The 27,718-nt window shown below is 36.5% G+C and overlaps 1 protein-coding gene across 1 annotated transcript in view; it reads left to right on the top strand.

Annotated features, from left to right (window-relative positions):
• The window catches only part of Ano3 (anoctamin 3), a 241,347-nt gene that overhangs the window by 76,496 nt on the left and 137,133 nt on the right, over positions 1-27,718 (top strand). Inside the window, exon 4 of the mRNA XM_051144318.1 lies at positions 5,383-5,501. Within this exon, the coding sequence (XP_051000275.1) occupies positions 5,383-5,501 (119 nt within the window). The remainder of the gene's footprint in view (positions 1-5,382; positions 5,502-27,718) is intronic.

Genomic DNA, 27,718 nt, shown 5'->3' with positions numbered 1-27,718 from the left:
CTCCTCCCATTTCAATTTTTCATTTAATTTACCAACATATGTGTTATGTTTTTCTTTACCATTTTCAAGTTAACTAAAGTGGGAGTGTATTATATTGTTCTGTGTACTATATCCTACCTAGAATCATTCCAAATATAGTGCACATGAGGAGATAAAATGCCACAAGGATTGGAAGTCACATATACAGGGTGTCCACTGACATCTTTTTGACTCACAGTGGGCCAGTGCATGCTCAACAATGATAGCAAGCTACTGTTTACCTTCTGCTGTTTAATCACACATGGGCATCCAGCTTCCTGTCTCACATAGTAATAAAGAAAAGGATGGGGCCAGGAAGGCAAGGAAGAAACAGAAACACTAGCACTTCCTTCCTGTACAAACAACATTGTAAGTTGAAGGCATCAGGGATTTGGTAATTTCTCAAAGGAAGGCCAAAATGGCAGCTTCTTTCTTTCTTTCTTTCTTTCTTTCTTTCTTTCTTTCTTTCTTTCTTCTTTTTCCTCTTCTTCTTCTTCCTTCTTCTGCTGTTTCTATGGTTTTTAGTGCCTTTAAGCATTTTTCTTTTTAAATTTATTTTATTAATTATTCACTTTAAGTATTAGTCATAGCTCCCTCCCTCCTCTCCTCACAGTCCTACCCTCACTCCCTGTTTCCCCTATACTGTTCTCCTACTCCTCAGAGAAGAGTAATCACCCACCACTCACCCATCCCAGCATATTCAAGTCTTACCAGAACTGAGCACACCCTGTGGTCTGTCCAGGTAGCCCGCCAGGCGAAAGTGATTTTAAAAAGTAGTCAATCCCATCTCCCTTACAAGAGGACCCATATGAAGACGGCGGTACCTATCGGCTACTTCTGCATAGGGGATTTAGGTCCAGTCCATACATGGAGCTTCTGTTTCTAGAAGCCCACCCTGGGGCTTCATTAGTGGGTCTGTTGGTCTTCTTGTGGAACTCTTGTCACCTCTGATTCTTTCTAGCCTTCCCCCAACTCTTCCACAAGTCTCCTTGAGCTCCATCTAGTTTTTGCCTGTGGGTCTCAGCATCTGTTTCCTTCAGCTACTGGATGGAGCCACTCAGAGGACAGCTTTGCGAGGCTTCAAACTCCAAGCACAGCAGAGTATCATTTTCGTTTGATGTGTATGAAGTATGCTTCCTCACCTATTTTAATTAATTTGGATTGAAATTCTATTTTCAGAATGGCTACTCCAGCCTGCTTCTTGCTTCTTCCAGACCTTTACTCTCACACAAGTCTATCCTTGTGTTTGAGGTATGTTTCTTGTATGCAGCAGAATGTTGGTCTTGTTTATGCATCCAGTCTGTCAGTCTGTGTCTTTTTACTGGGTGGTTGAGGAAATTGATGTTGAGGGAGATTAATGTCCAGTGACTGATATGGTATTTTATTTTGATGTTGATTGTGGTAGTATGTGTGCTTGTCTAAGTTTTTGTTTTCCTAAAGTGAAACTATATCTCTCCTGTGGTTTTGGTTTTTTGTGGGGTTTTTTGTTTGTTTTGTTTTGGGGGGTGTGTAGTTAGTATCCTTGGCTTGGAATTTCCCTTCTAGCATCTTCTGTAGGGATGAATTTATGGATAGGCCTGTTAAAATTTGTTTTTTGTCATGGAATGTCTTGTTTTCTCCAACTATGGTCATTGAAAGCTTTTTTAGGTATAGTAGCCTAGACAGACATCTGTGTGCTCTTAGAGTTTGCAAGACGCTTGTCCAGGCCCTTCTGGCTATTGTGAAAAGTTGGGTGTGATTCTCATAGCTTCGCTATTGTATGTTGGCCTTTTTCCCCTGCCACTTTTATTGTCTTTCTTTGTTCTGTACATTTAGTGTTTCAATTAATATGTAGTATGGAAGGAGGAGTTTCTTTTCTGGTCTACTCTATTTAGTGTTCTGTATACCTTTTATATGTTTATAGACATCTATTTCTTTAAATTAGAAAACATTTCTTCTATATTTTGTTTTAAAATATTTTCTGGGGCTTGGAGCCAGGTGTCTTCACTTTCTTCAATTTCTATTATACTTATGTTTCATCTTTCACTTTTCTCTGCTTTCTTGCATGTTTTGTGTCAGAAAATTTTCAGATTTAGCATTTTCTTTGATGGTTGCATCAAATTCTTCCGTTTTAACTTCTACACCTGAGATTCTTTCCTCTATCTGTTGTATTATGTTGTCAATGCTTACCTCTGCAGTTTCTGTTTTCTTCTCTAAGTTCTCTCTTTCCAGGCTTTCCTCAGTTTGTACTTTTATTATCGATTCCAATTTCATCTTCAGATCTTGACCTGTTTTACTGATTTCCTTCACCTGATTGTTAGCATTTTCCTCAATTTTATTCAGAGATTTATTCATTTCCTCTATGTAGATATCTGCCATGGCCTCTCTAAGGGCCTCAATATGTTTGGTGGTATCTTCGTTTATTACTTTATGGATTTTTTTTCATTTCTTCCATTATTATTTTCATAAGGAAACATCTGAGGTCATTTTATTTTGTTTCACTTGTGTTAGAGTGTCCAGGGCTGATTATTTTGGGATAACTGGTTTCTGGAGATACCATGTTATTTTGGCTTTTGTTGTTTGTGTTTTCATTCTGGCCTTTAGCGATGTGGATGTCTACGGCATTGTGTAGCAATTAATGGTCTCTTTCATTGACCATTGAGAGCAACACATAGGTTAGTGGCCATAGGTTGAGACCCCTCACCTGCAAGGATCAGATAACCTTTCCAGTGGATCAGGCAGGTGCCCTGTGGTCAGACTCAGGAATTTTCTGTGGTTAGACCCAGTGACCTGATGTCATATTTACATGTGTTCCACAGCATGGTGTCTCCTTTTGGCAGGGAGACTTCGACACTTGTGGTTTGTGGCCCACAGTTGAGTCTGAGACATAGAGCACACGTGCATGCTGACTCATTGCTTTGTGTCTAGACTTTGGAGACTGTGCACAACCCTGAGTTGATCCGTGAACTTTCTGTGAATTGGCTAGGTAACCTGAGGTGAGATCCACCCATCTTATATACCTTGGGGTCTTTTCTGGGCCTGAAGACCCAGACACTGGTGCTCTGTGGCCCACGGTTCAGTCTGAGACACAGAGGGCAGCTGTTGCACACTGGAAGGCCTGTGTTTAGAGTTTGGAGTCAGCAAGTGCACCTGCATGGACATGGGAAGTTTCTGTGGATTGTCCGGGTTACCTGAGGTCTGATCTACTTATATTCCAGACTGTTGTTTCGCCTCTGGGCTGGAAGACAGAGACACTAGTGTTCTGTGGCCCACAGTTCAGTCTGATACACAGAGCTCAGGTGCATGCACAGGTAGGTGAGTTGCTAGATTTTGTAGGCTATGCACATGCCTGCAGGTAACCAGGGATATTACTGTGTATTACCTGGGCGACATGAGGCCAGACCCACCTGTGCTGCACACACTGTGCCCCCCTCTCACCTAGGAAACAGCAGAAATCGTGTTTTGTAGCTCTTAATTTGGTCCCTCTGTCCCTTGCAGTCACTGCGGTTCTACTGATCAGACACAGTGTGTAGTGTGTGATTGATGCTGTCCTCTAGGATCCTCTCCCGATGAACTTCTTTAACCCTTTAGCCAAACTCAGATTTCTAAAACTTTCCAAATTAAAACAAAACAAAGCAACAACAAAAAACAATTAATGTACTCGTAACATCAATATGTGGTTAAGAATATGCTGAATCATTACAAATATATCTACCCACAACTTCAAATCAAATTATATGTCCATGTCAGGTGCAGTGGCCTATGATTATAATCCCAGCATTCAGGGAAGCAGAGGCAGGTGAGTTTGAGGCCAATCTGGTCTACAAAATGAGTCCAGAACAGTCAACACCACAGAGAGAAACCCTGTTTCGGAAACCTAAACAAACAAACAAACAAATAAATAAATAAATAAGATATACCCAAATTAATTTTCATGGCTCTGGGTGAGTATCTAAAGCCTCGTGTGCATTAAGAAGCACAGTAGTGCTGAGTTCAAATGGAAGCATTCCCAGCTTCAGCATTAAGGCAATAATAGGGTAGGCATTTGTGTGATTACTTTTGAGTTTATCCTTTGGATAGACAATTATTTATATATTTCATTTAAATAAATCTGAAAAACATTTAAAAATGCAGATTTTTTAAGTAATAAAATGTTTCTGGGAATTCATGGGATGGTGGTTATTTCTCTCCAGTATAAAGGAGGGACAACTCTGCAGAGAACCACAGACTGCCTATCCTCTGTCCTGGGCCAATATAGGGAGGAAGAAAACCCCCAGAAAGGGATGATCTTCCTTAATCTTGGAGGTTAGATGCAGGGGACCATCACACAATGCTTGAATGGGATGTCAGGGTGTGCATGATCACCTAGCCTTCTCTTCGAAACTTGAGAAGAAGCATATCATATCCATTTCTCTGGCAATGGAGCTCACAATGCCCACATTCATTTCTTACCCTTGGTGAGGCTGTACTTCCTGGGATAAAGTTTTCATCCTGAATATTCAACACTTGGTTGTCAGGTTGTCAGTTTTGATGTGGATTTTGTTCTGTGGTCTGTGTCTTTCTGAGCTCCCTGTACCCAAGATTCTTGCTCATTGCTTCAGAAGCCTTTGGCAGCCTCAGCCTCCAGCTGCTCAGCCTGCACTATCTTGTCTCTGGCCCTGTTTTGTGTCCCTGCCCCACCCTCAAATAAAAGAGCCCATGGGCTTCCTGCTGGGCCGCTTGTTTGACTTCTATAGAAGCTGAGTATTCTTGGTTAAACTTAAATGGGTGATATTTACTCCACCCAGGATGAGGTTGAAGTCTTGGGTGCATGCTGTCAGCCTTGCTTGGATCAAGGAAGAGACATGAGCCTACTAGGTAATCAGCTCCTTGCAAGACACTAAATTTGGCTACCACACTCTTGAGAAATAGACAGCAAAACTCACTCCTAGTAGTCTGGGATACTGGAAGCAGAGGATCTTGAAGTGAAGGCCTTCAACTGGGATTGTGTTCTACTCTATGCCTCCAATCTGATTAAAGAAGATGGCTTTTTGATCGCCTTCCAAAATAAACACAGATTCACTGATGCTGTAGGCCATGGCCACAGCAATGTAGATGGCCCGCAGTAACATCTACACTGCAATGTCCATACTCTGAAGTCCCAAGGGCAGGCATCTTGTCATATCTGTAAGTTCTGGACCTTGTCTGATCCACCAGCAGGGGTAGTATCAGAGGTCAGAAGAGGAAGTCTACTTTATTCTACCTACTGAAGTTTAGAAATATTGTCCTGAACATGAGCATTGGGGATCATGGCATGCACCAAAAAAATACAGATTTAAAGTAAGTTATTTACTAATTAAAATGGGTAGACAAAAATGAATGTAACTTTCTCGATTTTCTTTTTAGCTCTGGGGAAAGAAAAGGATTACATGGATGAATCTGAACATGCCAACTATGACCGATCTCGTCTCCTTAATGACTTTGTTATCAAAAATAAGCCTGAATCCAAGACAAAATTATCTAAGGTAATGTGTACTGAATTATCAATGCATAATTTTTGTAATAAAAGTTTTAAAGCATTTGATTATCCATCTATATGGCTGGATTTGTGCTGGAGAATTTAAAAACAACACATAAATTAATATATACCTTAAAAGGCTCAAGCATAAAGTGCTATCTATTAATAATTTACTTGCATCATTAAAAATTATTATATTATTTAAAAGATCAAAAGTATCCTTTTACTTTTTAAAATGTATTTCTAAATTTTAAAATGTATTTTAATCATTTATGTATTTATTTATTTATTTTGTTTGTTTGCTTGATTTCTCAAGAGTATCCGTGGCTCTCATGGAGCTCACTCAATAGACTAAGCTGGCCTGAACCTTACAGAGATCTGGCTGCCTCTGCCTCAAAAGTGCTGGGATTAAAGGCGTGCATCACCACCACCTGTCTTATATCTTACTTCTAATAAAATTGTAGTTATAGTATATATAATTAAATATAATTTTATATATATGTGAAGTAAATTGATATATAAATACAACTTTCTGAGTCTACTTAGTGTTCCTCATATGTACAGGTTGCATTGGATAACCAAATAGAGGCCTAATCCTTGAGAAAACTGATTACCCCTCTCACAGTAGTCATTAATTGCTTGTAGCTCTTCATCTAGGGGCAAGGCCCTGTGAGACTTCCCTCATCTACACTGGCATGCCAACTAGTATTTCTTTGTTCAAGTCTTCTTTAGCTGGCCATACTGGTAAGTTATCATGGCTAAAGCTTACCCTCATAATGAGGAAGACACTCTTACAGCATGGTCCTCAGCTTTTACAATTGCTCTGTGCCCTCTTCTGTGATAGTCCCTGAGCCTTAGGTATATATGAACCTAAACTATGCATCCCATGGTCAGTGTTTCTCTACACATTGATCAGCTATGGTTTTTTGTAATGGCCTTTGTCTGCTAAAGAGAAGATTTTTTGATAGGAACTGAGAACTACATTTAGCTATTGGTACAAGGATTAGTATTTGGAATGAAGTTAGAGATGACACTGGCTTTCAAATGCAGCAGCCGTATGTTCTCTTCTGAGATACATTAATTGAACATATTTAGGGAACATAGTGTGATATTCTAGTGCTTTTATATATTATAATTAGAACATAATTATTTGATTATCAGTGTGAACATTTATCATTTATTTTTTCATTGGGAGAGCACCCAAACTCCTTTCTTATAATTATTCTGATATATTTAGTACATTATTACTTCCTATGGTTACCCTAAAGTACAATAAAAACTGCATTTAATTCTTCTATCAAAATGCAATATTGAGCCTTTCAGGTACAATTATTTAAATACCATATATAAACCATGAAGTGCTTGTAATTATTTCATCATTGTAACTGCCACTGATTCACATCTCCTCCTTAGTGCTAAGACAAATAATAGCTCAGAATAAGTTCACCCCATTTTCTTGTTTGAGAGGGACTTTATCTAGAAAGAGGGAGAAGAAGAAAGAAAAGGAGATAAAGAGAAAGGGATGGAGAGAGGGAGGGAGAGAGAGAGGAAGAGAAGGAAAGGGAAAGAAGGAATTTAGGTATTTAATTTAGCCCAAGGATGTACTTGTTTCAATAATTCCTGCACAGATATTACTCATATCCTTCAACATGCTGTTCTCTAGTATGCTTAATTTGTTTCGATTAAATTAATGTTCTCTTTACTAGTCACTACCAAAGCATTTGTAAAGACATATACAGAAGTAAAATATCACACAGATCAGGAATGGCATCAAACATTAACAAATATATTCTGAGTGAACTCCTTTAGTAAAAATTATTAGTAATATATTTATGCCTTTTGTTAACATTATTTCCTAACATTGGTTGATCTGATCAATCATGATTTCTTCACTGAGTAGCTTGTGTATTTCTTTGTGACAAATATTATTTGAAGTGAATTAAGAGAGTTATAAGAGAACTCCAGATTTTCCTCAATGTATCTATGTCATTTCTTGGAAGACAAAAACAGTATACATTGAGTAATTAAACAATAATTTAAGACTCCAATCTTTATTGTCCGCTTCTCCATGACTTACCATATGGCTAATAGTTATATCATCATTTAGTTTGCCTACAGTAGTCATGTCCCATATGCCATTTTTCTTAAATCTAGAGTGGATTATGTGAATGAGCACTTAATATTAATTGGAGCATAAGACTAGAACATACAATGAGAGATTATATAATAGTTCAATCAAATGAATATTATTCAAATATACTAACTGAATTTGTGTGATTACCCACCTCCAGCTCACACCAGTCTATGAAAATCACCTATACTTCTGTTGTCTGGGCAACTCACACCTCCCGCTGCCATGAAAGGATATCCCCTTTTATCCCTTGTGATACACAAATTCTGTTTGATAAAAGAGTTCAAATGTATAAAAGAAAAATAGTGCTAGAGATTTTTGAAGGGTATAGTAATACACTTAGAAGATATTATTTGTGGGATCTAAAAAAGATAAAGGAATAAAACAATGACTTAACCTTGTACTGTTCACATTACTATCTGGGTACTATATTCTGCAAATCTGTTTTCCTCTCATATTATTCCTAAACATGAACTCATGTATGTAGAACTAGGCATGATGTCTCATATTTGTAATTTCAGGATTCTCCTAGCTGAGGTAGGGAAAATTGGACATTTGAGGACAGGCTATTCTACACAACAAGCAACAGCTAAACCCACATGGAGAGGCAAGAAGAAAGGGAGGGAGGAAGGAAGGAAGGAAGCAAGGAAAGAAGAAAAAAGATACACACAGAAATTTTATTTTGTTGCATTTTATAAAATTGTCAATCTTTAGTTGTGAACTAAAAGTAGCCCAAGGGGCATGTCCCACGAAAGCCTTCACTTACCAGGAAACTGGGACAGAGGGGAAGGCATCCTATTGGGACTCTAAATGAGAGACACATGGGAGAACAGCAAAATAAAAGGATACAGAGGGTCCTAGAAATCTACAAGTAGAACAATATGATAGGCAGATTTGGGCCCAGGGGTCCCGCTCAAACTAAGGCACCAGCCAAGGACAATACAGGAGGTAATCTTTAAACCCCTTCCCAGATCTAGCCAATGGTCAGAATATTCTCCACAGTTGAGTGGAGAGTGTGATACGACTTTCTCACGTACTCTGGTGCCTCACATTTGACCATGTCCCCTGGAGGGGGAGACCTGGTGGCACTCAGAGGAAGGACAGCAAGTAGCCAAGAAGAGACTTGATACCCTATGAGAATATATAGGGGGACGTAATCCCCCTCAAGAACAGTCATAGGGGAGGGGAATAATGGGAAAATGGGGGGGGGGAGGAATGGGAGGATACAAGGGATGGGATAAACATTGAGATGTAACAAGAATAAATTAATAAAAAAAAAGAAAAAAAACTAAAAAATAAAAATTGAAAAAAAAAATAAAAAATAAAAGTAGCACAAATTATGTGTATATGTGTCTATGTCTGTATGTTTTTGTATGTATCCGTGTGTATTATAAACATATACAGGTTTTAATACACAAATTTATGCCAAACATCATGATTCACTTTGGATAATTGTTCTTCTTAGACTCGGCACTATGCATATTATACATAATAAGTGAAATGCAAAAGGGAACATTTTAGATAGGAAAAAAACAAATTATGAAGAGCAGGAAGGTTCATTAACTTGAAAGAGTGACTAATCGTTAATTCAAACTACAAGGTGAGTTAAGACAAGTATCGAATAATAGAAAACAAGTAGAGCTCTATAACAAATTAGCTATCAGTCATGAACTGTGACCAAAAGAAATTATTCTAAATCCTCTCAAGTGTCATCATATTTAGCTAAGCTCTGTTGGGTTTTTCAGTTGTAAAAATTAACAAAGAATCATAGAAATATGTCTGACAAGTGGCCTGGTCATTGTATAGATGATTTCCAATCTGTTCGAAATTTTATTTGTTAACCATTGTGAAACATCTCTTGATTCCAAGTGGTAATTTTTTGTTCAACCCTGTTTAAAATTTAATATGGTAGTTTGAATGTCAAGGCTCCCATAGGCTTGAATACTAACTTAGTTCTCAGTTGATAGAACTATTTAAAGATTAGTAAGTGTAGCCTTTAAAGAAGGTATGTTAACCCTCACAGGCCTTGAGGTTTCAAAAGAGGAATTTCATTTCAAGTTAGCTCTCACCTTCCTGTTTGAGGATCAGTTGCCACTTCCTTGCCATACGTGCCTTCTTATTGCTATACTCCCCATTGTGATGATAATAAGCTCCTACCATTCTTGAACTGTAAGTCCAAAATAACCCCTTCCTTTTATAAGATGCCTTAGTTGTGGTGTTTTGTAAAATAGAACAGTAAGTAATAGGTTTAAGAAAATTAAATATTCTTATAAATAACTTTTGGTTTTAGGATCTGTCTTGGAAACAAGGAATCATATTCAAACTCCTTTTGGGGATTACAACTTTTGGCAATAATTGTTTTTGCTGTGTTGAGGTTATAACGGTACCTAGTAAGATCTTTTAGGAAGACAACATTTAAGTTTGGTACTGCAGAGAAACATGGTAAGTGTCAGATAGCTTCTGTCATCCAAGAGTTGAGAATGCATCCATGGAGAAAGTCAAAGTGAGTTAAAAAAAAAAAAAAAAAAAAAAAAGATAAAATCATGCTAAATCTGTATTCTGCTAACCTTAAGTCTTAAAAAACCATATTTAACATCTGAAAGATGTGTGATATATAAAAATTTAATCATTGTTCACTCTGATTTTGTTGAGATTTTAAATATCTCCTATCAAAAGATGTAGACCATTGAAATGACCTTAAGACTTTCTTGGATGCAAATACTTTAACAGGGATGATTTGTTTCCACAACTAAGCACTGAGTTCAGACAAAGCTTACATTTCTGTTTTATCACGTATTCTGTCTCTGTTAGGTCTGTATATCAGAGCTAGGCTTAAAGAGGATAAAAGGACACCTGTTCTAGAGCTAAGAATCATACTTGTCTTAACTAACGTAAATATGTCAGAAATTAAGCAGCAAAAATATATGATTAAATTAAGGATGTAACTCATATAACATTAAAAGAACTCACCAGTGGGAATGGCCTGTGGCCATAGCTATGAAAAATATGTGGAAATAATATTTTTTCAGCAAGAGATAATAGAGTTTTAAAATAATTCCTCATGCCAGTGATAAAGATCAAATTTATTCTTCTTCCATTACTGAGAAGACTTGAAAAAAATTAAAATGTGTTTCTGACTTCCAAGAAATATTTAAAATGTTCCTAACTCTTCAGTGCCTAGATGTATTTTGAATATCTTAACACAAATCACTTTATATTTGAGAAAAAATACTTAAACTCTATAAAATAGTTAAGCTTTTCAATATTTTATTTGTAAGTTGGGCCAGAGAGATGGTTTGGCAGTTAAGCATGCTTGCTACTCCTTTTGCATTATTTAAATTTGTTTTATGTAATCTCTTCTGATCAAGCTTTCCTATCCCCAAACTCCACAAAAATATTTCCAACCTAATCCACATAATTTTATGTTCTGTCTCTTTCTTTCAATATCAGGAAAAGACGACAATGAAAATAAAAACAAACAAGAAAAAATAATAAGAGAAAAATACCAAAATAAACAAATCAAAACAAAACAAACAAATACCACGGAGTTCATTTTTGCATTGGCTAGCTACTCCTGAGCATGAGGCCTGCCTTGGAGTATTATTAATATATTCTTTGACATTATATTGAAGAAAACTTGTTTTCCATTGCCCAGCAGAAAACAATCGCAAGCAGCTACTTGCTTAGGTGTGGGATTTTATGTCCATGAACTTCTGTTTGTGCCTGTGAAGGTCTTATGTATACTCTCATAACTTTTGTGACTTTGTATGTGTGTCAGTTCTGTTGTATCAGAAAAACACTATTTCCTTGGTATAATCCATCCCACGCCCTGTTCTTGCATTTTTTGCCTCCCTTTTTCATACATTCAGGAGTCTTGAAGGGTGGGTTTTGATGAAAATATCTCATTAAGCACTGAGTGCTCCAACGTCTTTCACTCTGAACACTGTCCAGTTGTGAGTCTCTGTATTAATTCCCATCTCCTTCAAGAAGCTGCCATGATGAGGATGGGATGAGACACTGACTATGGGTGTAACAATATGTCAAGGGAGCCATTTTATTACCATGTTTCTTTAGCAAAGTAATAACAGTGTGTTCCTTAGGGCTATGCTATTTTTAGTCTCAGGTTCCTGAACTTTAACAGTTTCAGGTGTGGGAAATATGCTTGCTGCTTTTGAATAAAATGATGGTTCTATTATAGCATCCAGAATAGACAACTAATAACCACCTATAACTCCAACTTCAGGTGATCTGGTGCCCCTATCTAACCTCTGCAGGCACGTACACACACACACACACACACACACACACACAGACACACACACACACAGGAAGGAGGGGAGGGACAGAGACAAACATGTAGGAATAATTATTATCATTATTACAATTATAAAATAAATTAAAAATTAGGTTCAAGAAAAAATCCAATGTTTTCATTGGTTGAAATACACATTTACATTAGCAACAGTCATAATCCTTAATATTAGTGAGGAAAAGATTTAACACTATTTTATTGTCTTTACCACCATACTTGTGAGGCTGAGAAAATTTAAGAAACAATTTAGTAGCACTAATAAGCAAGTAGACAAAAAACATTCAATAAATAAAATGATGGAAGGTATTAATGTTACTGAGTGGAAAGGGAAATTCTAGAGAAAATGAAATTAACTTCTTTTATAATCATTTTGGAGAAGATTGTCTTTTTCTGGTTTATTGTGAATCACATTGGAAAATAAGATCCTACAGACGAGATTTCTTTTTCCTTTAAGTAGTTATGTCTTCTGTACCAAGGAAAGCTTCTATGAGAGACAACATTCAGAGAACATCTACAGTTAGGTACATTAGAAGAATCCGGCACGTGTAGTAGAAGCCATGGCTTCTTTCAAGCGTGCTAATGAAGTCTTGTTCTTGACTCTGTCACTGAGGATGCAGACATTGACCAAGATGTTGTCAATTATGATTCTGGGATTATGAATTTATTTCCCTAAATATGAATTATCATTAGAAAGGATGTTTGGTATCAAACCAGACACAGGGGAGCGGTTATAGACAGGAAAATCTTGGCATGAATATTTTAGCAGTTCATTAAAATTAGATCACACAGTCATTCAGTTTGACTAGATCAAGTGGCAAGGGCAGATGGCGTTCCTCATTTACTCAACTGCTACTAAGGGTAATGTTCTGTAAGAATGGAGACACTGATCGTTTGATGGAAGAGGTAAGAAAGAGACAGATTGTGCACATTTTGGAATTTTGCCTTTCATGTGGACAATGCTAAAGCTTTCATTTTCATAGATTGCCTATAAACTGTGTGGGGGCTTAATTTTCTGAACTTAACTACAATTTGAATAATCAGTTGGCTTCATGTGGCTTCTTTCTTTCTTCCTTACTTCATGATTTTTCTTTTTTCTTAATTTTTATTCTCTCTTGTTCTTTCCTTGCTTCTTATTGGTTTATTTATTTATTGGTAGAAAAGATTTGTCTTTGTCTTTTGCTATGGACTGTACACTCAACCTTCATTTTCATGTTTACCTTGAGACAGAGTGTCATTGACTTGCCAAGGTTGGTTTTATTCCATATAAGCCTTGAATTGCAATTGTTCCACATCGGTTTCACAAGTAGCTAATACCACAGGCTTTCTCTATCTGCCTTGATGTTTTAATGGGCAACATTATGCTTCATATAAAATACTGCAATACGTGAGTGTGTGTGTGTGTGTGTGTGTGTGTGTGTGTGTGATTTTTACAGCCATGAATCCAGATGCACAAATAGTTTTCAGTAAAGAACATTACAACTTTAGTTAACATGTGAATAGTTTCTTTCCTCTTTAATGTATTTATTTACTTTATAAGTATTAGTGTTTTCTTGCATGTGTTTGTGCGCGCTACATGTGAGGCGGTTGCCAACAGAGGATATTGAATCTTCTGAGACTAGTCATACAGGTGTTTGTAGCCACTATGTGGATGCTGAAAATCAACCAAACCCAGGAGATCTGTAAGAGATTGTTAAAATCTGAGCCATTTTCCAAACCCATGATTTTCTTTTCTGGTTATTATATTTCCTGTATACTATAGTATCACAACTATTTTTAGCATTTATATTTTAGTTCATGCTGCCAGGAAGTTGGGCAACTTAAACCATGTGGGAAATATGCAGAGATTTCATGGAAACACTAATTTTCAAAAAGTAGGATTTTTATAAAGCGGTCTGAGCAGGTGTTAACATGCTAGACCCTGGCATTACTCAAACTATTCTTCCTTAATACTGAAAAATGACTCTAATGAGAGAAAAAATTCTATTTACATTATTGGTTAGTCAGTGTCTAAGAGATATATTTAAAATTCCCTCAACTTTACCTTAAAAGTTTATATTTATAAATACATAAATTATATATATATAAATTTTATATTTGTATATATATAAAATTTATATTTAATAGCATCACTGTGATGCAAAGTATTCTTAACACTCAATTTTTATATTGTATATGGAACAAAGCATGAAATCATTGGGGTTTTTGTTCTGTTTTGTTTGTTTGGTTTTTGCCCAGGATGTCAAGCATAGCTTCTTGACTTACATTAATAAAACTCATTTTCCAGCAGCACAAAGATGTCTCCTGTTACATCCAGAATCTCCATATAAGACTGAGGATGACTAGCCCCTTGTTTCTACACAGCCACTGGGTGTATCTCCTGTTTTGTATCATTTAATTTCACTAAACTTGGGACTTTCCCTGATAAGCAGTGAAGGCTTATTTTAAAGTAACATCACTAGAGTAGACTTTCAAGATCTAAAATAAGGAAGTCTATGTAAGAAAGTCTGTGCTACCTCTACATAAGTTTTGGGTAGCTTAAACCTATGAGAATGTGTGTTTTGAGAGTCTCTCTGTCTCTCTGTCTCTGTCTCTCTGTCTCTGTCTCTCTCTCTCTCTCTCTCTCTCTCTCTCTCTCTCTCTCTCTCTGTGTCTCTCTCTGTCTCTCAAAGTAGCATACCAAATCAGTCAGAAAATATTTATTTTTCTAAATATGATACAATATGTTACCAACAGCTGTCCCATCGTTGGTAAGGGAATAAATCTTTTTAGACATCTTCCTTTCACAACTTAAGATAAAATAAATCATTGAAGAGCTAAATAGTTAATAAACTCAGGATAAATACACTAAGGAAAAGCAGTAGCACTTGTTTTGTAATTGAGTAGAAAAATAGTTTTACACTCTGAAGCAGAAGATGGGCTTAACACTTAGATAATGAGCACTGGAATATTATCATTATGGTGGAGTGACAGAGATAAACTTAGGATTTAATGATGCACTAATAAGATAGAATCCACATGCTGGATAAAGGGCTGCATTCATAATCTCAATACATAAAATATAAATGTGAAAGTAAAAATATTCTCAAAGCGATTTAATGGTGACATTTAAATTTATTAGCACTACTAGTAATGACAGAAATGCAAACATGATGAGAGTATTTCAATTAAATTTTAAAAGATCCTAAAGCACAACAAAAATGGATCCTAATAGTGAATACTCAAATTTGCCAATTTTTTTCTTGATTACAAGATGTGTTTATTGAGTAAAATTTTCTGGAAAATGAGTTGATGATAATAGAGGATTTAAAGTAAAAGTAAATGCCTTAAAATAATCTTGCATTTTGAACTTAGGAACTTATCTTTAGACTATAACTAGATATTTACCCGAATAATTATGTTTAAGATATTACTTTCCCTGTAAATGAGGAGACACATAAACACTCAAAGTTAAAAATGTCATTAAAACAATAATGCATTCAATTAAAACTAATGTTGTAAAAGCCCCCAAAGTATTTAGTGATTTTAAGAACTGATTGTATTTATGATTCCATAATAAAATGTAGCTCTAGAATCAGTACATGTAGCATGAGGCCAATACTCTGAAAATATTTTACTTTTTTATATTATTCCTGAACTAAAGCTTATTTGTGTAGCTATGTATTCAATACATGTGTATTTTCTTTTTTATTATTAATTTATTCTTGTTACATCTCAATGTTTATCCCAACATGTGTATTTTCATATTCCTGTTGTTTATGATTCTTATTCAGCTGGTAAATAATTGAAGTATTAAAGCTAGGAGAAAAATAAAACAAAACAACACACAATCTATAATTCTGCTTCCAAAAAGATGGAATCTGGATTTCCACTTTACAACACTGGAAGATGACAAGAATGTAGAATCTCTCACCCAGTAACTTTGGGAGGAATGTTATTATGTCTTCCCCTGGCATGCAGTCATCATTTTACAGGTTTCTTCTACACTTGCAGTGACAGTAAGCAGTAATACTATCATTATAGTAATAAAGAAATAATATTTGAGTGCTTGTTCCTTGCCTAAATCTCTGGCTGGCCATGAGTAGTTCTGAACAATACATGTCTCTGTGACTCCACACCCTGGAGTGTTCTGATGGCAGTACAATAGTTAATGGTAGAAACTTAACTCAGGCATGAGTTAGCCATTTCTAACCCCTTAATTCACTGCTCTAAAGGTAGATTTCAATTTTTTCATATTTCTGTGGCTTACTCACAACACCCCAGACACATATTGGCTTATTTCACGTTTACTCTTATGCAAACAATGATCAAAGGAAAAATGGAAAGCGTTTGTTACAATTCATTTCGAACTCAGCTATAGTAAAAGTCTACATTCCTTGGTGTTACATAATAATCAGTGAATTAAACATTTTCAGATACATTTACTACAGAATGGAGACTCTTCTTGAAAAAATTAGGAAACAGAAGCAAAACCAAGCCAGTCCTTCATGTACTTCCATGACATTTCCTAGAGCTGACAACAGCTTCAGATTGAAGCCTAAAGAAATGCAGAAGGCTTCCATGAGCGCCAAGTGAGGCAGGCATTTTCAGGGTGAGAATAAAATTAGTGAAGAGATGGTAACTATTCTAATGCCCTGAAAAAATACTCTGGCAAACATGTTCCATTTTTGGAATTACTTATGTTGTCTCATCATATGGTTATTGAGAATATCTTTTGCTGAACTGGACATTTTAAACAATTTTGTGTGTGTGTATGTGTGTGTGTATGTGTGTGTGTATGTGTGTATGTGTGTGTATGTATGTGTGTATGTGTTTATGTGTGTGTGTATTTGTGTATGTGTCTATGTGTGTGTGTTGATCCTATCCATCCCTGCTTTCCTCTCTCGTCCCACACAAGACTCCCATTGACTCCTTTCTATTTCCAAAAACCTTTCATGACTTCCTTTTTTCCTTTTCTTTCTTTTTCTTCTCACCATTTTTTGCTAGGATGGGAGGATTTTTTTTGAGGGGGTGTTTGTTTGTTTTACTAGATTATGGATAACTTGCCAGTGTCTGTACCACTGAAAAGAAATGGCATCCCTGTCCCCACTGGAAACTAATAGCTGCCAATAGGCTGTCAAAAAAGGGAGGGTCTGTTGTGCTCCTCCTCAGTCCTTGATGGGATGCTGAAGGACCCAGACCTATGCAGGTCTTATGCAGATATCCACAGCAGCTTTGTGTTCATGACTAATACCATGTAAAGCACACACCATGTATCTATGCTACTTTTCCACCCTCTGTATCTCTAAGTTTTGCCACTCCCTCTTTCATGATTTCCCCAGCCTTGGGAAGGGTGAGACATCAACAAATGCTTTCACCACTCCTAGGTCTGTGGCTAGTCTTCATACACAAAATTTATATATTTGTCCAGTGCTGAAAGCAGCACTAGTCTACAGCTATTAACATGAACATTCAGAAGACAATTTGACTGTGTGCCTACTTAGCAAAACAACAGAGATAGCTTTCCCATGAGGGCTCATGACATCCCCCACCTAAGTTTTTGTCTAGACATCCAGTATTGGGAATAATGTCCTTCCAGGGATGTGCCACCAATCTATTGGATTTTCTCCACAGGTGCCTCAGGGTTCATCTGGAAGGTTGATCCCCTGGTTAAGCCTAAGTTAAAGGGGACTTTAACAATAAAATGACAGCTACGAGAACTTGCCTGTGTAAATTTTACATACATTGATTTCAGTTATATATTATTTGTAGTTAAATAGCCTCAAACTCTTGTATAAATAAAATTTGCTACTTCACCAACATGCAAGTAAATCAATTTGTAAACATGATGGTTAATTTAAGGCCATTTTTAATCATTGGTTTCTTCTTGGGTTCAATGTATTATTATCAGTCCCAATTCCAAGCTAGATCAAGGAAGTGTTATGACAAAAATAAAAGCTACGTGCCATTTTATCTAATCAAATAAATGTTAATTAGTAGGGCAAAATAGGTGAATTTTGTTTATTTTGTGGTAACAGTTAAATTGTTATGCTTAATCCACAGTATGTCAACCAGGACACAATAAAATGCATTGTGAAACTTCACAGGTGCAAGCTTTCTTCAGAAACCATGATGTTTCTATTGTACCTTAATTAATTGACTAAAAGTACAGAAAATATATAAATTCTTAAAAAGGAAAGGAAATCCTATTAAAGCCTCTAAGTTACCAAAAATATGGCTAAATTCACCAGTAAAAAGGTCACGTTGCCAGACCTTTATTATTTAAATAAAAATACCTCCCACATTTTGTGTCAACTTATTCAGCTCATTCAAATACCATATGTAATGCATTATTAAAAATTGACAGTCAAATCATTGAATGTCACTGACATTATATGATTAAATGTCACTTAGATGAATCATACATCGACACTATTAACCAGTGACACATGAGGCAGCCCTGTACTGTACTTCAGCCACCCCCTAATATAAATGAATAGAAATCAATGCAGAAGTTCTTATAAAGAGATGCATTATCTCTTCTTTTAAAGTCATTATTCATATCCAGGCATTTAAAAAGTTGCCTTAAAACCCTCCAGTCAAATGCTTTGTGCAGCATTTGCAAGATGAGACTCCAGCTACTGGATCAAGCAGGCAGTGGAAGGCAGAACTTTCAGCTGTCATGCTGAAGAGTGATTTAAGGAAGAAAGTGAGGTTGTCATGGGAAGACTGTTATCAGCAATGAGGATTTCCAAATGCAGCTGAACCCAGATTCCTGACTGTGGTATGTTTAAAGGCGCTTCAATCTAAGAATTTTGTATTGATTTTCTGTTTCCTTAAGCATGCATAGAGCAGTCAATTAAGAATAACTGATACGGATTTTCAAAATTGAGAATGGAGACGTTTTAAAGTTCTGTGGTGCTAGAAATGTATCTGTTAAAGTGAAGTAATACGATCTAAGTGTGTGTTTGAGATAGTCATCAGTGTTTATCTTGCATGAAAACAGTTATCACCTTAATATGTTACTATTTATTTCACAAAACAGTATTCAGAAATTCTAACATAGTCCTGGATTTGGAATTATGTAAAATATATTTCTTTTATAGATACATATTTCTGAACATTCTTAAGGTATATATAATTCCCAACAACATCTTTGTTAATGTCAAAGTATAAAGTCTGAGAAGCAGTGCTGCAAGGAAAATTGAGAATTAAACTTAAAACTACATAAATGATCTATGATTTTCACAAGCTGGCTAGTAAATGACATGCTTTCAACTGCTGCCTATTTTATACCTTTAAAAATGATTTTTAAAGTACTTACCATTTCCTCAGTCTTTGTTTTTATTTTTTTCTTTAAAAATATGAAACAATCCCATTAGGAAAGCAGAAAGTCGAAGGGTCTATCTGTACTCACGGTCAAACACTTAAAATCGATAGTCACTGACATGGAAGTAAGTGTTCATTGAAAACATACAAGCAAACAAATCAAAACAAAACAAGTATTTAAAACAAGCAGTTACTAGGAAAGGCATATGCAAATTTATTCTCTGCAGACTAATTCTGTGAAGGGAATATTCAGAGTTCACATGCTTAGTGGATTTGTTGCATTAAGAATCCAACAGAAATCCATAGTCTCTGCTCCATCATGTTGTCTTAAAAATTCGGCTTCAGTTCTTCATTAGATAAATCAGAGACTCTATTGTATTGAATAAGTAAAAGCAAGAGGTAAAAGAATAAAATATGTTCAATACTTAGACTAATATACAAATTCAAACTGTGCTTTGCTTCTCTCTTGTCCATACTTTAATTTCTCCTGCCCTTATGGACTGTTTATATGGTTAGTAGCAGCATTCTTTTGTGGGTGTGTTCAATACATGGGGTTCAGAGAATGAAAGTCACATAATTTAGTCACTTGTGTTTACTCTATATCATCAAAACTATGTTTTCCCTGTAACTCTATACTATAGTAATGCTCAGTGAAAAGGCATTGATTTCTATTTAAACAAACTAAATAAAATTACTATGGGAAAACATATCTAAAAGACTAATAAAGTCTAATAAATCATTTAGTCTAATACATCATTTAGATAAATTCATTGCTTGAAATACACTCAAAAAATAAGAAGAAGTGCAGATTGTTAATTCTCATTTTTCATTTTAACAAATTTATTATCAGCTATAAGTAGAAAAATAGGTTTGGCTCTGATCTGAGGATTTCTTTTTTAGAGAAAAGTATATGTTGGCATAATTAAAGTTGATATGCATAAGAAATGCTTCACTTTTAGAAGCAGAAATATCACTAATTTCAGATTCAACTATAAATTTTTTTCTTTTGACATTTCTTCCTTTTAAAAAAAAGTGAGATTACATTCGATGATATTTCAGACTTTTTTTCTCACATTCTAAAAAATTTAGGCTACAGCAAGCTTTAAAATATGCATGCTTCTCTTTCTAAGTAGATACCTTATAACAGAGGTTGAAAAATTTGTGAATATCAAAATTATCTGCGGGAACTGTTTTAAAAAGTGCCAACTCCTTCTAGCATTAGGTTCCACTAAAGCCCAAGAATTTCAAGCTTAGCAGGTGCTCAGGTGATGCTGAAGTTCAAGTCCCATTGCCAAGAGTCATTACCTTGAACTTGGTCTTAGCAACTCCAGCCTACCACCTGGCCTGGCAATCCATCGATTTAAGGGGGGTGGGAAAGAAGAATAAGCAAAGTCTTATAACTTGCAAAGCTTTCAGCACAATGAAGAGTAACAAAAGAAATGGGCAAAACACTGCTTCAGCATGTTTACTGGTTGTCTTAAGGCAGTGCAGGGATGTAGGAAGGCTGCCACGCCGCTGAAGCAAGTTATCAAAGGGTAGATATGATGCATGAGGGACTGCAAGGTGAGAGATCAACAGAGGGAAGAAACGGAGTGACTGGCATCAAAGCAGTAGAGGAGCCTCTATGAGGCTGTGAGTGTACTTGGTATTGGCCTATGGGAAGAGAACACAGAGTAGGGGCATGGACTTCCGAGATGAGAAGAGCATAGCTGGCTGTCAGCCCAGTGCTGGGCTCCACGGCGGGGCTAAGACATTCTTCTGAGGCTAACAATCAAAGAGGTGTGTGTTCGTATGAAACTCTGCCTCTGAGACTGGAGGTGAGATGACCTTGCAGTCTTATGGTGGAAGATGATAGTGTTTTGACCAACAAAAAAATGCACGAGTGAACATTTGTGGCATTAAGAGGTAGAAACTGCTGATGTATAAACACTGATGTGATAGTGTTAAAATAGCATTATGCTCATTACTCGGTGAACATTACTATGATAGAGAAATAAGGAGTGAAAACGAGGCTAGAAAGCAAAATTAGGATCATTTGTAAGACAGAGATCAGTAGGCGTAATGGGAATATTGGGACTTCCCTTGTTCTTGTTTATAGTAGCCAGAGTGAAGCATAAATTTAAAATCTATAAAGCTAAGTATTTCATAGACTTTGAAAGAAAATCTCAAGTTAAATTATTAGTTGGTGTCTGTATGTGGTGCGCGCGTGTGTGTGTGTGTATGTGTGTGTGTGTGTGTGTGTGTATGTTTGTTTGCATGTGTTGTGTTTACAAGCATGGAAGAGATGAATGAAATATAATGGGTATAAAATGTATTTAATATGGTTGCTATCCTCAAAAGGTTTATAGTTTCCTGGAGAAAAATAAACTAACTAACTACCTAAATAAACTATCTAACTAACTAACTAACTAACTAACTAACTAACTAACTAACTAAGGAAAAGATGGTATCTTCAAGACTAGTCCTTAAATGTTAGAGTAAATAAGAGGTAAGATTTTTATTTTTCCAAGTCCTTTCAGATGCAAATTACTGCTATTAAACAGACTGTTCAGAGGCCTTGAGTGTGCCTAATCTAACCTGTCCCTTGGCATTTTAAATGGATTTCCTTGGTTTTAGGATGTTTACAGATACTCTGTTCTCCATGCTATTCACTTCTTTAAAAAATTTTTATTTTCTTGGCTACCTGCTGTCTATGAGAATATACAGGGGGAGGTAATCCCCCTCAGGAACAGTCATAGGGGAGGGGAATAATGGGAAAATGGGCGGGGGGAGGAATGGGAGGATACAAGGGATGGGATAAACATTGAGATGTAACAAGAATAAATTAATAAAAAAAATTTTTTTTTTAAATTTATTTTATTATCTCCTTGCTCTTATTTTCCTCCTGCCTCCCTTCCTCCCTCTTCTGCTGTTATTCCTCTCCCCTAGACCTCTGACATGTGGGGTCTCCCTCCCCCACCAACTGACCACATCTTATTATTATCAGCTCACTCTGGATAGCCTGCATCCCTTTCCTCTGTGTTTCCAAAGCACCTCTCTGCCATGAGGCAGTGATTAAATTGCAACACCACAGTTTCTTTCAGAGGCAGAACCCTGCTCTCCCCCATTCCCCTTCCTCACTTGGAGAAAGAGCTGTCCATTGGTTACATCTGAACAGGGAGTCTAGGTTCTCTGCTTACAGTGTCCTTGGTTGGTGCATCATTTTGTTCAGGCCCCCTTATCCACTTCTTTAGGACTCAAGTCACATATCACTTCTGAACAAAGTTTTCTTTTCAAGACAGTCATTTCATCTTTTCTGTCAAAGCACTAAAGCTCTTTTTCTCACCCTCACAGTGGAACAAATCTCACCAAATTATAATATGTTCTCCTTTCCTCTTTCTTGACTAAATTATTCTCTTAAAGAAGAAGCACCATGGAGTATTTTTCGTTGTAATTATCTGAACTCTTTGCACAGACATAGCTGAATCACAACAGGAACGCAGGATGAAGGTGCTAAGTGAGCGTATTGCTAAATAAAGGCACTTAGAAAACATGGTAGCTTGAGGAAATGCAAAGCCGCCAGTGTGGGCTTCAAGAGTGTATAGTTTTTTGAGACAGGCTTTCTCTGCGCTATCGTGGTTGTCTTGCACTCATTTTGTAGAGCAGGCTCACCTCAAACTCACAGATTTCCAACAGAAATCTGCGCTATTTTGTACAATAACAGATATCATAACCACGGAATATGATCTTTGTTACATGTTACATATTATATATCACATACAGTGTGTATACATACATATGCAGTTGATTCTATAGCCTTGAAGAGAAATAAGACAACTGGTCTTATCACTGCAATCATTTCTGAGGATTTTTTTCTCATACCTCCTCTCTCCCCCCCCCCTCTTATTTCCTCCCTTCTTTCCTTTTCTCTTTGTTGACCAATCTCTCACCTCTTTAATACTATGGACTGAACCCAGGGCCATTGCATGCTATGAACGAATTTTACATTGAGCTATAAACATATGAGAAGAACAAAAGCATAGCTGTAAATAATAAAAGTTTAGAGTCACACTGCTAGAATATAGAAAATTGTTTGAATCTGGAGAAATGACATGCAACAAGGTACTTAGCTTGACCATGAATGCATCAAACTGAGAATGCATATTTGCCTGGCCAAACAAGAGGCTTGCTTTACTATATCACATGCAATGAAGAGAGATGAGCTGGAATTGGAATGGAGGTATGAATAAAGTATGGGGTGGGGTAAGAAATTATGCTTGGGAGAATATACTGCTTCCGTATATACCCAGTATTAGATTTGTAGAACTCATTACAGAAACCAAGTTCTCTCGACAGTGAGCTACATCCAGTCAGATGACCTTGTGTTGCTGAACAAGATTTGTCACCAAAATCCATCAAGCCACATTCCACTTGATTCTGTTTCCGTAGAAACTGCTTACATAAATGACAAGATGGACTCAAGTTTAGGTAACACATCAGGTTGATTCTTAAGACTACATATCAGTGCGGAGGATCTATTGTTTATGAAGCACCAAGTGTCAGGCTGCAGTCTTTATATATCTGACAGTAGTAGTAGTAGGTAATATATTTTTAAAAAGTCAAGTACTTAAAAGATTCATTGAAAAAGTACTGTTTGCTACATCACTTAGTGCTATGGACATGGAACTGAAGGGATTTTAAAATAATTTTTCAAGAGCCTAAGTCTTCCAGTAAACTTTATTTATATCCTTAGGAACATGGGCCCTTAAAGTAGGTTTAAATCCTGACATTTTTACATTGCGTGACATTGGAAAATTGTTGAAATCTTTGAACCTGAGGTTCCTCTATAAGGTGGAGTGAAGTGAATGGCAGCATGTGGGTGATTATAGTGAGTAATAGAGTCAACTTTCAGATACCAGGGGCATGCCTAGCTCAGTGATAGAACATGTGCCTAATAAGTTCAATATCTCACCAAAACAAAAGTAAAAGCAACCCTTCACTGATACTGGTACATAGTATGTACTGCATTAAAAACATGGTTACGAAACTGAAGAACTGTCTCAGAGTTCATACTCTGAAGAACTGACTTCAGAGTATGAAGTTCTGAGCTAAGATCTCAGCACCCACGTACAAAGCAAGGCATGATGACCATACTTCCTACAGGATCCTTGGGAAATCCTGCGTTAAATAAATAAGGTGGAGTGTGATAGAGTGCAATACTTTCTCTCTTCCTCAAGTACCTGGAAGCCCAAGGACTCAGGCGTGTGTAGAGCACCTACTCTTGTGCATATTCCACACGTACCCTAACCCTCATGTACACACATATAGTCACATTACTATACATGAAATGAATAAAATAAAACAGAAACAGAAAAGTATTCACATTATTATAATTTAAATGTCAGTGGTTTCAGAAGTTAATATTGTCTAATAATAAGATAGCAGCACCTGGTACCTGTCCTTTCTACATTTTGTCTAACTTTTGTAAGGAAAGAAATGAAATCAATTAGGGAATGGAGATACACAGAAGAAAATAGGTGCTGAGAATTGTACAGTAAATAAAAGGAAGCAGGCACATGTTCCCTGGAAAAGGGATGTGTGTGATGTACTCTGAGGCATTAAGGCTCTTCGCATTTTTCTTCTCCACCTATTTCACTTACTTCCACAGATAGGATTTTAGGTAAGAAAATAAAGCTTAGGTTGATAAATTCTACATGTTATGTGCATGAAACCTAAAACAAAGTGCCTTAAAAGTTGAGTAAAAAATAGCTATATTGTCCCTGAATTGGGAAATAAGTGTCACATTGGCAAGCGCCTGAGCCTATACAGACAGAAGGATGTTTGCTACATTTAGCAGGTATCGAATAGCAATGGAAAAATGGAGAATAAAAATATGTACCTGATAAAAGTGGGATGCCTCAATCTAGGACAGCAGAAAGGTAGATTGTCAAGACAAAATCAGGGTCTAATGTAATAAGTTTAGTGTTGGAGGTTTAGCTCGATGAGAGAGGCATTTGTTGAGCAAGAACAAGGCCCTGGGTTCAGTCCTCAGCCCTGAAGAAAAAAGAACTTTATATTATATCATATAATAAATAAGACGTTTCAATAATATAAGTAAAATATAAGCAATATGTGATAAGTAGCAGCTTTGGATTTGGATGGTGGCAAATGCCTGTAACCCAACACTTAAAAGGCAGAGGCAAGGGGTCTCTGTGAGGATTATAGCTAGAGCTGTGCAAGGTGGCTCCGTTTCAAACTTCCATAGTCAAGAGGACCAGCCTCCCTCATAATATATTTCATGTAAACCCAATATTTTTCTCTGTAAATTGGCTCTTCATTCACGTGGAATGTGATAGACATTACACTTGAGAATTATTTTGTAGAATATCTGCAGGCTGGCCTTTAAGTTTGAATTCATCCACTTAGAAGTAAATTGGATACAGATAGTTTATATTTGGATGCCAGAAAGTAAGCTACTTAGAAAACCACCTGACCTTAGATGTTTTCCTACTTCTATAGAAGAAAAAGTGAAACATGACATAATTATCATTCATATCTACTTTGTGAGTCTGTAGCTTAGTGGTAGAGCACTGTCTAGAATAACTACAGCTTCATGTACAAGTTAAAGCACTATATGAGTATTCACATGTGTGTGTGTAAAATTTTTTAGTTTTTCCTTTTCTTAATGATTATGTAAAACAGTACGTTTCATTGCAATATTTTAATATATGTTTTTAATGAATGTCGACAATAAGTCAAAGTAAATATGGCTTATTTACTCAAATATAATGATCTTAGTTTCATAAATGACATGATTTTGGTCCTAATAATAACTGTATAGCCTCATATTCTATTCATTATAATTCATTTATCCATTGATAGATGGCTAGTCTGAGATCTTGACTTGGCAATTGTAAATATGGCCGTAAAGTGTAGGTGTGCAGGTCTCATCGTGCAGGTCTTTTTGTTTTATGTTGCATTTGATTCCAGTGGTGGCATAGCTGCATCATATGGTAACTGTAATGTTAGTTTCTGGGGAACCTCCACACTGATTCCACAGTGCCTGGACCAATTTACAACCCCACCGACGGTGTTCACAGCCTGCATTTACCTATGCATCCTAACATTTCTCTTTTCTTGGTGATAGCCATTCGGACTGAATTTTCTTGGTGGCAAAGGATATAGAAATACCCATCTATTTGCTTATTGTACTTCTTGTGGGAAGTGTTGCTATGTTCTTTCATCCAACTGCTGGTTGGATTACTTGTCTACTTAGTACTTAACACTCTGAGTTCTTTGTATATCCTGCATATGAAGTGTCTCTAAGATGAACAGCTGGTTTGAAGTTTACGGCCTGTATTGTCCTTGTATGGTGCCATAGTTTGAGCGGGACCCCTGGGCCCAAATCTGCCTATCATAATATTCTTCTTGTAGGTTTCTAGGATCCTCTGGATCCTTCAACTTTGTGATTCTCCCATGATTCTCTCATCTAGAGTTCCAATAGGATGTCCTCCCCTCTGTCCCAGTTTCCTGGTTAGTGAAGACTTTCATGGGACATGCCCCTGGGCTAGTATGCAGATATAAGTGAGTGTATACCATTTGACTCTTTCTGCTTCTGGGTTAACTCATTCATTATGATCATTTCTAGTTCAATCCATTTGTCCCCAGATCTAGCCAATGGACAGGACATTCTCCACAGTTAAGTGGAGAGTGAGGTCTGACTTTCACACGTACTATGGTGCCTCATATTTGACCAAGTCCCCTGAATGGGGAGACCTGGCGGCACTCAGAGGAAGGATAGCAGGCTACCAAGAAGAGACTTGATACCCTATGAGCATATAAAGAGGGAGGAAGTCCCCCTCAGTCACAGTCATAGGCGAGGGGAGTAAGGGGAAAATGGGAGAGAGGGAGGAATGGGAGGATACAAGGGAGGGGATAACCATTAAGATGTAATATGAATAAATTAATAAAATTTTAAAAAAGAAGTCAGAGTTAAAAAAAAAAAAAAAAAAGATGAACAGCTGGTATAGCCTGTCTGTAGTGATGTAGCTCGTCTCTTCTTTTTTGTGATCATTTTTTTTTTATGTTTATGAGCCCTTGACTTTGATACAATGCTACTTGTCAACTCTTTCTATTACTTTATGAACCATTAGAGCTCTACTCAGAAAACTATTGTTCTGCATATCTCTTGAAGTATTTTCCTATATTGTGATAAACATTCTTCAAAATATATTCATTAAAAACTTAACAAAGGGAAGTTAAATACCTCTATTTGATATAGTTAAGATTCCTGGACAAAGAACTGCAGACTAGCATTTGTGGCTGTAGCTATTTTCTTGTGCTATCATTGCACTGGGTGATATTTTGAGGTTTTCAAAAGTTGTGGGTACATGTTAGAGTTCTCAAAACATTAAAGTCATTTAAGATAGACATGTTTCTAATACTTGTTAGGTAAGAGCATCTTCATTTAATAATAAGATGTTCAGAGTGTTGCCTT

This window comes from Acomys russatus, chromosome 4, assembly GCF_903995435.1.
Source record: "Acomys russatus chromosome 4, mAcoRus1.1, whole genome shotgun sequence".
Classification (NCBI taxonomy): domain Eukaryota; kingdom Metazoa; phylum Chordata; class Mammalia; order Rodentia; family Muridae; genus Acomys; species Acomys russatus.
This window is presented reverse-complemented; position numbering and strand designations above follow the sequence as displayed.